Here is an 11850-nt window from a genome sequence, read left to right on the forward strand (position 1 = left end):
GCCGCTTATTCTGGTTCCTGCTGGGCTGTGTTTGTATTCTGTATGGTGCTATCAGAAAACCGGGGAGCTTTGGGCTTACGACATCCTTTGGAGAAAAAGAGTCGCTACTGAAATAGAGTTACCGTGCTACTAACCATATAAATGTGATCGCACTGAGGGCTGCAGTTGTTCTGCTTCCATTTATCTATTGTGTGCAGGCAGATATATTCATTTTGCTTCCTCTAAAGTCTTTGGTGGAACACGTGTGTCTTGTTACATCCCTCACTGAATCATAAATAAATTCTTCCTGTCTTTGCCACCTCAATTTGAAATGCTAGGAGGATCGGTAATGACATGGGGTTTAACTAACCCCTGTTTTGAAGTCAGGAGAAAAATTCCTGCTAGCCTAATTGGGCTTTGGATCCAGTTCTGATGGAAAGGTTCATTTTAATTCTTTAAAGAAAAGCAAAGCCCACTGTAGGTGCTCAAAGGGCAAGCTGGATGTGCTGTAATACATCCCTGTCATCTCTCAAGTGTGGGCAATCCAATGAGACCTGACATCGTTACCCGCTCCTGCTCCTTGGGGGCAAGACGCACAGCAGCAGAGCTGGGAATGCTGCATTGCACCTGAGCAGGCTTGGGAGAGCGCTTGCCCCTTTCCGAAATACCCCGAGAGTTTTCCTGGGGTAGAACTGGGCGCTGCTGCTCTCCAAAGGATGCCATTTGGTGTGAAAGCAGCTGAGCAGAGGTGGGGGGAAATGCGAGCGGTTTTCAGAGAACCGCTGCTGGGCTGTGCTGCAGCCCTCCCAGGGTGTTTCTGGAGGGTCTGCCTGGGGACCTTGCCCAAAAGCCTCAACTGGAAGGCAGGCAGAGCCCCAAATCGGTACTCTTGCCTGCTTTCAGGGCTGATCCAAACATAACTTGGGGCATTTCTCCCCTGGATGCTCTTATGGGTAGGAGAGAGGCTGAGCTACAGGGTGATATACCTGAAATATCCTCAGGCTGCTTCGGGGTTTAAGTTTGGGGGTTTTTTTGGGGTATGTGTTAGGAGTGTCATTAAGGTTGGTCTGGACCTGGTGAGAGCTGTGCCCCGGGTAGCTGATGCCAGCATCCCAGCTCTCTGCTGGGACTGATCCTCCCCGGCCGAGGCAGGGAAAGGAGGAGACCTTCGCAGCATCCTCGCAGCCTGGTTACTCTTCCAGGGTTTTAGGCAGGCAATGTTTCCTTTGGTAGAGGACTTGCAGAGGGAAGGAGGCAGGAGGAGGAAGGTGGGAGAAATAATTTAAGAGGCTGTGTGGCACCGCGGTGCTGCGGTTATGTGGAGGGGTAGCGCGGTGAGGTCTGTGATGGCTGGGAGTGGGGCTGATGGGGAGACGTGGTCGCGTGGGTACACATGCCGGTGGAAGTGTACCTGTAGTCGAACGACCCGTCTTCTACGTTCTTGTCTTCGGGATTTAGATGCTCATCTTTATTGTCTCGTACTGTAAACAAGCACATCCCCGACGTTCACGTTAAAAAGCAGTACAGAAGATAAAAGCTTTACGAGACAGTAACAGCAGCTGGCATTGGGGCTGTCTTTGTGAAAGCCCCGTAGGGTGAAGTACCGCTTTTCATTGACTCAGTAAAAATCCCGCACCTGGGAGGGCTTGCAAAGGGTGCTGCTGTGACAGCACCAGGGCACAGGGCACTCCAGATAGCGAGGGACGATGTATTAATCTTAAGTCTTATCTTTGCTTTGCAAAAATTTAATGAGATTTGTTGCCTGAAAAGATCTTTTTCTAGGTGAGGACAAGCAAATTTGCAGAGCAGAGGTTGGGTCGGGCATAGCAGGAGTATCCAGCTCCGCAGCCTGATGCCTGCACAGCACAGAGCCCTCCCCTGACCTTTAATTAACTGAAATGCTTCCCGCTAATAATGGCGTTCCCACTACGGAGAAAGAAAAGCCCTTGTAGTCACAAGCATCTCTCTGAGAGCAATACAATTTGATTAGCCCCCAGAAGCCTGGAGATGTTTAAACCATGAGCAGGAGTGATTGCCATGCAACGCTCTTACCTGGGTATTTCCCGCCTCTGCTCCTCTTAATGAAGCAGACGATCAACAGAATAAGGACCAGGAGAGCTATGGCACACATCAGCCCGATGAACCAGCCCTGCGTTGCGATGTCCACGTGGTTCTTGGTATAAGCTGGGAGGAAAATGGAAAGAAAAAAAAAAGCTATAAGGGACAGACCAGAACCACAGAGGGAAACAGATGAATAGTAAGACACAGTCCACCGGTTTAGAAACTATCTTTAGCGCTGCATTTGTGTGTCTATATCTGTATTGACCAGATTATCTGAGACTGTAGCACAGGGACCTGTGGCTTTTTTTGTTGTTTTGCTTTTGTGATGGTAGATCAACTCAACTTTTAGCAGGAGCTACAAACAGCGAAAGGTCACAACATAAAGTAAAACCTAGCACAGACCAGTGAGAAAGGCGCATTGCAAATAATGGCAAAAGAAGCTGGGTTTGATCTTTCCTTTACTCTGTCTGAAAACTGCCCTGGAAGCGAGAAGGTCTGAAAGAAACGTGCCCAAGCGGATCCAGTCCCCGGTGTCCAGTGAGGCTGAGCCGCCCCACTGGATCCAGAGGGTTGCTGAGCCCTGAAGGGCTCGTTAGCAGCCTGGGGCTGGGAGAAACCTGAATCCCGTGGGACAGCCTTGCCCGATGGGCACTGGCTCTGCTGCCACCGCCGCCGGGGTCCTGCTGCCTTTGGGTGGCCACAGGGCATCTCTAGGGCTGAGAGGGGACTTGTGGAAGCCCACGAAGACTTGGCCGATGCAGGAGTGGGGATGCAGGAATGACAGCTAGGTCCCAGATAGTTGAGAGATGGTCTGATAGCGCTGGAAAGTGTTTTCTCCTGGGGCAAGGTCTTTATACCACTGCTTCCAGCACCCTCACGAGGCTACTGAGTATTAACCTGATTAATACCAAGCAAGGAGGTGTCTTGTTCCCCGAACAACACTCTGGTGTGTCCTCCCTCACGTACTCTGAGTTCTTGTTTGCAGCTCCCATACACGGTCAGACAGACAAATCTGTGTCCTATAAATAGCAACAAGCTGCCATTTTCTGGCTCTCATTGACATGCACTTTGTATTCAGCAAGACAGAGCAGAGGAGAAAATAACCTTCAGCGCAGCAGGGGGGCTAAATTTAACCAGACTGCAGTGCAAACGGAGATAGGTATTCCTGGCAGGAGCATGGGAGATCTGAGCTGGATGGGATTCAGTTGGGATTTAGCAGGGATTTGCCTGAAATGGGCAGGACGGTGCAGCCAGCATCCTTTTGTGGTGCCCATGTGACAAAAAACAAGATGGTGCTTACAAAGAAAGCATAAAAGATAGCCCTCCGTTAATGTATTCTGAATGAAAGGCTCTTGTAAGAGAGACAACAACTTTAAAAATGAGTTGAATCGGTAAACTTTCCTAACCCACACCATTTCAGGGCTGTAAGTGCATACTGATGCCATCAAAATTGAACCCAAGAGAAGATGTGCTTTCCTTAGGATGAAATCTAAGCCACGTCAGTAGGTGATTGCAGCCAAGCCGTGAGAAGGAAATTCAGATAGAAGAGGAGAATGACAAGAGAGAGTACCGTTTGCTAAATAAATGATGTCGGACCGTCTGAACGCTCTGTGTTTGTGAGCGGCACCGAGCTCCTGGGGAAGCCGGGTGGAAGCAGCTGCCCAACCGTGCCTTGGCTCCCTTGTGCTGCTTTTCCCTCTAATGCTGCCACATTTAGTATTTACCTTTAGTACAACCTGAGCTACGTAGTCCTCAAAGAGGCACTTTTTATAATGGAGCGAAGGAGATTGTAACAGAGCGGAGCTGAGAACCGGATTCAATTAGCTGAGTGCTTGGGGAGGAAAGGGGGAGAAAGCTTTACTGGAGAGCTTTGATACGGAAAAAGGTTGAATTAGCAGTCCTGATGGGATGGGATTTCTGCAGAAACCAAGGCTAAGGGAAGCAATAAGAGGGTCTTCAAAGTACGAAATGCCGGAGCAGGCTGAGAGGTGGGTTTGTGCCACTGCGGGAACTGGGGCCGAGTTTTACAGGGAGGGAGGATTTTGAGTGTGGAGTCACCGGGGGATCTTGCAGTAGGATCGTGGCACTGCCTATCGCCAAGGTAGGGGTGTAATTGCCATCCTTCCCAAAAAAGCAACACATGACAACAAAATTATAGTCACAGCAATCTTGTATTTAGAGTAAACGAGTGACTGTCATTGCAGCATTGAGAAAGAGAAGATTAAGTACATGGCTGTCAGAGAGGATGTTTTGATTTGCTTTAATGTAAGGCCAACGTCAAGGGGAAATAGTGGAAAGCAGCTGCGTAATCGAACAGGTATTGATTTGAAATGCAACTGCGGTGACTCTTTTTTTAAATTAATTATAATCTTGTGGCAGAAAACAAGTTACCTAACAGTCATAGTTTATATGCCAATAGCAAAGCTGACTGTGTTCCACCAACAGCAGATCGGAAAAATTTGTCTTTGTAAAGCAGACCATTAAGTCTGCAAAATCTCACTAGCTCCAGCCTTGCGTGATCCTCTTCCCAGTGTTTGTACAGGCTGGGGATTTTTTTTTTTTTTTTTAAATTTAGAAGACCTTTTTGTATCAAGCTATGTTTGGAGTTTCAAAGTGCCCTTTACTACTGGAAGGAACTCTGTTGGGTTACCGAGCTGTCCGTTAATCAGAAGCAAAGTCGGAGGGCAGTGTCCGGCAGGCACAGTGCGGGTGGACTACTTCTTATTTATCTCCCCTCAAACTGAGCAAACCTTTAGAATAGCTATTTGCAAAACATTAAAAAACCCAAACCCACAAAAAACTAAACAGTGCTTTTTTTGTCCAAAGCATTCCTGATGGCATATGATTGTCAGCGGGGGCCGAACGCTCGTGTCAGCAGTATCCAGCCAGCAAAGAAATGGATCTGCGGCATTTCTGCATGCAGGGACGGCGATAGCTCTGTGCGTCCCACGGTCACGGGGCTCAGGTCACCCATCGGCCTCTGTCACAGGAGCAAAGGTGGCCCCATCCTTTAGTCTCAATGACAATATCAGTGGGAACACCCTCAATTACAGAAAATAGATATGCCGAGACTGCCAGCATCAATCAGCCAAGGATATTGCCTTTTTTCCCCCCTCTTGCTAATGATTCCCTGCCCCTTGCTGTCCGTTGGGCAGGGGGCTGCCCCCTCTCCCCCCAGATCCCAAAGCGGGTGAAAAGCGGGCGAGAAAAGAAGAGAGACGGGTCCGCACTGGGAAATAGTTATGCAGAAGGACACGTTGCATGGTATGGATGGGGGCTGTCGAGCTGGTGGTGATTTCTGAGTCAGAGGGGGGTCCAGAAGCAGAAACGAAATTGGGGAGGCAACATTGCAGCTGGAGCTGTTCTGGAGAGAGCCTGAAAAATCAGCTCTTATCGTCTGGGGTCAGAATCAGCCTCTGCAATGCCCAGGGACTTGAAACCTACAGACCGTTTGCATGTCTGCGAGCCGAGTCCTGCCAAAGCAAAGCTGTGAAAACTCCCAAGGCAAGGCAGCCGCACCGTGCGGCATGTACGGCAGCGGAGCGATGGGGGAAAAACCCCGGTGAAAATAAAACCTTTTTGAAAACACGGCTTTCTGCAAAGCCAAGCGTGTTCCAGGGGCTGCTGTGCTGTGGATTCGACCACATCACTGGGCGATGGAGCAGTTTGAGGAGGCACATCAGACCTCGGTGCGGGGCAGAGGCAGGACAGAACCGAGGGCAGCACTCGCTGGTTATTTCTCGGTGTCGGGCAGCATTAGACGTGCAGAAATACCAGCGGTTGCCATCTGTCTGTGTGTCATCTTAGCACATCAGAGAATTACTCAGAGGCGTTACGGCTTTCCAAATTTTTGGACACCAAATAAGATGTGCAAGGGGGTGTGGGGAGAGGTGCTGTGCCCCACCGCCCGCTGCAGCACTCCCTCGCTGTGAATTACGTTCTCCTTTTGCGCTTCTTGGCAAAGAGACCGGTAAGTGCTTGAGCTTTCCATTACACGGCTGGATCTGAGCAAAATAATTTTAGTTCTGTGAAAATCACAGCCTCTACCTACTACATCTGTCAGTATGGGTTGCTCCAGTGTTGCTTGCTTCTTGTTTTTTCAGCTAAGTGTTTAGACCCGTGCTTTGACAGGCGTTGTGCACAGATTCCTACGGCAAAACCCCCAGGTGAATACGAAGGAAGTTATGGCTGTTTTGATTTACCGAACCTCATCGAGTGTGAATGGTGAGGTTTTATAAACGCGTAAAGCCCGTTTCAATGCCTGTGGAAGTCAATAAGGGTATTTCGCTGGCATTCGGTGCGCAGTATAGGAAGCCCATAATTAGAAAGCTGTAAAAATCACTCGGGTGCTAAGCCTGGAAAATTGCTTGTGCAATTAAATGGGAAGTTGCCAGAGGAAGCGTACCTGGCGGATGGACGGAGAGCCCTAGGCGTGCGCCACATGTGACTCTGACCGAGGTCTTCTGCAAACACCGCGTTCCCCATCCCGGTCCTGCCCCTCTCCTGCATCCCATCACCAGTCTCCCCCCGCCTGCCCCTCTGCCATAACGCGGGGCCAGACGCGTGGACGCTCTCCGGGGCCAAAGCAACCACCACCGAGTAGCGACGCGCAGGTAGAAGTGCAAACACACGGTGGCGGGGCTTCAAGCAGAGCCGCATGACAACATGAGCACGTTCTCCACCCTCCTGAAAGACCCTTTCCTTCAAAGGGGTCCCCATCCCCTCCTGGGGCTCTCCTCCTCCTCCGTCCAATGTGGAGCAACCTCCCGGCGATGTTGGGGGTAGCTCTTTAATAAGGGCAGAGATGGGGCGGGGGGGGCTACCGGGGGGGTTGGATGAGGGTTGTTCCATGCAGTCATGGTCAAACCACCTCCCGCCACCACGCGAATGACGTCGGTGGTGATGGATGTGACATGCCTCGGAAACGCACCCCGCGGTGGGGCTGAAGCCCGTCTCACCTGAGCTGGTGGTAAAGGTTATGTACGAGTGTTCGCTGGGGCTAGACCATATGGGGAACACCCACAGCTTGTACATCATTCCCGGCGTCAGATTCGCCAGCTGCACAGAGGAGGGGGTCTGAGCTTTAACAGGGATAGATTTCTCTGTCTTGTTACCTGAGAAACAGAAACCGCACATCAAACCCAGCCGCAGGAGGCTCGGAGAGATTACCGTGTTGACACTGCAGGCAATGCATTATGCTGTCCCTAGCTGCTGAGCAGAAATAATACAGCTTGATGGTCAAGGAGCTATTAACGGCTTCGTCATTATTACTCACTGAGAACAGAGGGAAATCGGTGATGCAGGAATATGGTGTGGGTTTTGCTGCATCCCTGCGTGCCACGCTGGAGCAAACACTGGTAGCTATTCAGATCTCTCCCTACTTTTAAGACCTGATAGATCCTTTATCTGCCCAGCCTCAGGTCTGGATATTTGGATATTTACTGCAAAAGATCTGAAATTTGCCTGGTCCTGCTCAGCTGGATGAAGGTGCTACAGGACTCAATAAAGGAGCTAGTTCTGCTTTTGGGAGCGGTACCTGTGCACCAGCTTTACTGGCAGGTTAAGGAGGCTTTGAACGAGCAGGACGTTGCATTAAACATGCCGTGAGAGTGCTTGTCCCAGCTGGCAGATTGCCGCTTTTGGGGGCGAGAGGAGTTTAGCCCTTCAGCCCAAGGAGGGATGCTCATGGGCTGGTTGCTCCCAGGCTTTATCCAAGGATGACCTGTTCTTTGCACTGTGCCGGGAATTGTTTGCTGACGAGCTTAATGCTGAGCATTAAAACATTGGATTCTAAGAAAGCCTGCAGTGGGGCTTTGATTTGTGGTTCTGGAGGTGTGCACCTCCCCGTTCAGCAGTGCTGCAGGGGAGCAGAAACGTGGCTTTGAGGCCAAAAGCGTGCTGCTTGCTTCAAACGCCACGAGAAAGGGAGGAGAGCCGTGGCTGTTGGGGAAGGGCTGAAGTCTCCAAGATTTCCACCCTCTCTCACAGCCAGATCCTGGTAACCAGGGTATCCCAAGGCATTGCTGCTGCTCCCGCAGCCCGTCCCGAGCACAGACTCGGCACGTGGGCTCTGGAAGGGCATCGCCGGCGCTTTGTGCTTCCCGGGAATGGGGAAAAACCAGGGCTGGCGGCCGGTACTTTGGGAGCTGGGATACTTGGCGTTTAGGGCTTGGAAAGCTGATGCGTATCCTGAATTATGGAAACCAGTTAAAAAGGGAAAGGCTGAGGGTAGCCCAGCCCGTGCTGCCTCCCGAAGCCCTGCAGGCTGCGGAGCCAGACCAGGCACTGGCTGCGCATTAGGAATTGTTTCAAGGAGAAATCAAAAAGTTATCTCTTAAGCGATGTTGTGAATGGCCAAAAGTGGTTTGCTGTCAATGATTGCTCCTCGTTGATTTATTTTAAATACGGATTTAAGAGTGGCGTACCAGATGATGTGAGGGCTGAAATGGCTGGGAAATAAAGTCAGAGATAAGCAGTAGTCATCACTGCCTATCTATAAAAAAAACCAAAAACCCACAACCAACCAACAACAAGTAAACATCTTTCTAAATAAGTACTAAAACCAGAGACACTGGCTTTGACTTTCCAGACTAAGTATGTAGCCTTACAATTTAAGAGACAACGATATCCGATACGACAGGAGGATCGGGATCATAGATGATTCTGCCAACTCCAGGTTCAAGAAGCCCAACGTCAAAGGCCTTTAAAACTGCTCTCCAATTTATGTAATTTCATTTGTTTTCCCTTAAAAGTTTTGTCCCCTGTCATATATATCTGTCTGCATTTAAGGCTCTTTACGTTGTGACCACATACAGCCCAGCTCAACGAACAGTTCACAAATGAACAGCCTTGCTCATCTCCGTTTCATAAACACCTCGTGGCAGTCGGTGCGAGGAGGGGGAGTCACTTGTGAATCACCAGGATTAGCTCTGGTGCACTCTAAAGAGCCATGACCGTGACCTGCCTCCTCCTCTCCCATCCTCCCCGTGGCCATAGATCATCATTCCACACATGGTAATTAAAAGTAATAGGTTGCACCCGTGGGAGCTGGCAGGATCTCTAATGGCATCACCACCCTGTAGAGTCCCCACGCGATCTGATGCTTACTGGTGATATACTTAACCACAAAGTCAGTTCCTGCAGAGTAATTGTGGCTCCAGGTGATGTTTGCCCAGTTACTATTAGCCATAGCTCTTATGTCCCATATGGACGATCCATTGGTGGCTGGTGGACAGGTTAGAACAGGAGTTAGTATTTTAGATGATACATGAATGAGACCTCATCTAGCATCTGGTGTTGGTAAAACCTTACAAAATCATTCCTGGAGTTAATGCTTTGATCTTAACCTACAAGCATGCCTGAGGACGTATTTGTTCTTTTCAAGATCCTTCACTTTAAATTTTTGGGGGAAGTTTGGTAGCAGAAGCTCATTTGCCTACTGGTGTTTAAGTCCAGCTTAGCTTTGGAGTCCGAAGGCTTCTGTGGCACATCCCTGAGGAGTTCGGTCAGCAGGGAAATCTCCTGACTAAACTCGTGCCCAAACGGACACGGGAGACGTGTGCCTGAGCGCACACGGACTCACCGCCACAACCGAGGAGGAAAGACTGGGCGAGAATATTGTCATGTTACTGGGTCTAGAGACAGCCAGTGGGGCAATGAAGTCACTCGTTTCTGATTTTGAAGTTAAGGATTGTCGACGTTGCTTTGGAGAGCGGATGAACTTCATTCCTAGTGAAGTAGAGCTAATGCACTAGTTAGGGTGTGTTTAAGTGACGTCAGATAAGTTACGCCTTGGTTTTGTTGTTATTTACTTCAGGGTGCAGCTCACGTTTTGGCATGACAAAATACAGATTATTAACTGCGGTCCCCGGGGACGAGGCCAGCTCTGCGACTTTTAGGGAACTGCAAGGACCTGATGCTGCGGGGCTGGGGCCGTGACCTAGAACCCCCCCCGACGAAGCCAACCTGTGCTGCCACACGTTTGCCCTGTCTGCCCACATTAGGGCTCAGCCTCTTCCCTCCTGTCCCCGGGGAGCTTGGGGACACACGTGCCATTCCTTTTGCCGCTCCTCTTTTCCTCCCGTCCCCTCTCCCTCCTCTCCGGCAGCGTGTGCATCGCCATTTCATCGCCGGTTTTCAATTAGCAGCGTTTTCCCACGTAGTCACTTGGAAGTGACTGTGTGGTGGTAGCAATCTGGCCTCATTGCTAAGACCTGACGTAGAGTGATGAAGCTGCGCCTGTGTTTCTCGCACCAGTTTTGAAGCTGATTTTGGTTTTGGCAATGGGGCTCCCTGCGTGCTTTCCCTGGACGTGCGGTTAGCAGCTGTGCAGAGCGTCAGGCTGCCCTGGCGGGGCTGGTGGGTGCTGCCACGACCTGGAACACAAATTCACCTTTCTTCCGTCAGGTCTGCCTCTTTTAATAAACAAATCGGGGCAGAGCAGGAGATGCGCTGCCGATTCGCAAATCTGTTTTACTGCGGAGTAGCAGGTGGAGGCAGGTCCTGCCAGCATATGGTTTTGGTGGTTTTCTTTTTTTTTTTTAACCACCCTGAACTAATCTTATGCAAGAATATAAAGAAAGGGGTCTGAACTGCTTTAATCAAATTCCTTGAGTTAAATGGGTGTCAACTTTGACATTCATTTTTACTACTATCTCCTTTCCCTCTTTATGAAGAGTTAACAAAGGTTTCTGCAGCTTTTGCACTTGAATTTTTGAGTACATCCTATCCAGCTATGCATCTGAATTCTTTTGATTGCGTTCCCTTTTGCTACTAGCTTGATTGATTTTTGAATAACCTGAATACAACTAGCCGTAATTATTTATTAACTGTAGATACTGTTATAGCAGTGTTTTAAAACCAAGGCTCAGTGAGCTACATCTCCCTGTATCTACCCGTAAAACACACATAGTAGAGAATACGCCCCCACCAAAACACAGTCTGACTGTCCCATTCTAGCTGATTGCATGAGAAGTTTATCTTCACCTGGTAAATACCTGGCACAGACCTGCGTGTTGTAACTAACTTAAACACTTCCCCAGCTCTCCTGCGGGCTACGGCTACCTTACATCGCAAAGAGCAGTAGCATGAACCAAAAGACTTGTATAAATGATGACAGGTCTCTTAGCTAACAGCTGATGTGCTAAATTTGAAGTGACATCTTCTATAATAGTAACAGAACCCCTTTTTAACGGCAATAAGATACAAGTTACTATTTTTGAGAGCTTTTGTAGGGTCTTCCACCTCCTTCCCAAACAAACACTGATGCTAATTCAGCATCGCGACGCCCTGGGAAGGGCTGTGTTATCCCTGAGACTGAGACCAGGAGGGTGGCACAGAGACCCCCAAATTGCTGGGAGCCACTTGTGCACCTCCGTTCCTGAGCCTCTGCCACCTCCGGCTCCTCACAAAACCGTTGCCAGAGCGTGGGATGTCTTAAATTTTGCTTGTGCCCATTATCAATCTGAGCGAGATGCGGGGAAGGTCCCAGTAGGGTTAGAGGGGTTAGAGGAAAAGGAAAGCGCAGTACCCAACTCCTGCTTTGTGGTGGCTGCCGGAGCCCGCTCTGTAGCTGCTGTGGTGCTTGCGGCGGTGGTGGCGGCTGTAGTGGTGGTGGTAGTGGTGGTGGTAGTTGTGGTAGTTGTGTCGCTAGTTGTGGTAGTTGTGTCGGTGGTGGCGGTAGTTGGGGTGGTTGTAGTACTGGTTAGACCGATTGTAGTTGGAGGCGACCCAGTTGCAGCTGGGAGAGGGAAACACTGGGTTTTTAGACGAGGTGATGTCTCCGGGGGGCTCGCACTCGCCATCCCCGAC

General features: G+C 49.9%; 1 protein-coding gene across 1 annotated transcript in view; it reads right to left on the reverse strand.

Annotated features, from left to right (window-relative positions):
* NFASC (neurofascin) overlaps positions 1–11608 on the reverse strand; it is a 16494-nt gene extending 4886 nt beyond the window's left edge. The window contains exons 1-5 of the mRNA XM_009709890.1: positions 11570–11608; positions 9148–9264; positions 6999–7154; positions 2032–2163; positions 1391–1460 (exon numbers count right to left, since the gene is read on the reverse strand). Coding sequence (XP_009708192.1) covers positions 1391–1460; positions 2032–2163; positions 6999–7154; positions 9148–9229 — 440 coding nt within the window. The 5' untranslated portion in view covers positions 9230–9264; positions 11570–11608. The remainder of the gene's footprint in view (positions 1–1390; positions 1461–2031; positions 2164–6998; positions 7155–9147; positions 9265–11569) is intronic.
* Positions 11609–11850: the final 242 nt, after the last annotated feature.

Source organism: Cariama cristata, unplaced genomic scaffold (assembly GCF_000690535.1).
Source record: "Cariama cristata isolate BGI_N322 unplaced genomic scaffold, ASM69053v1 scaffold16381, whole genome shotgun sequence".
Lineage (NCBI taxonomy): Eukaryota > Metazoa > Chordata > Aves > Cariamiformes > Cariamidae > Cariama > Cariama cristata.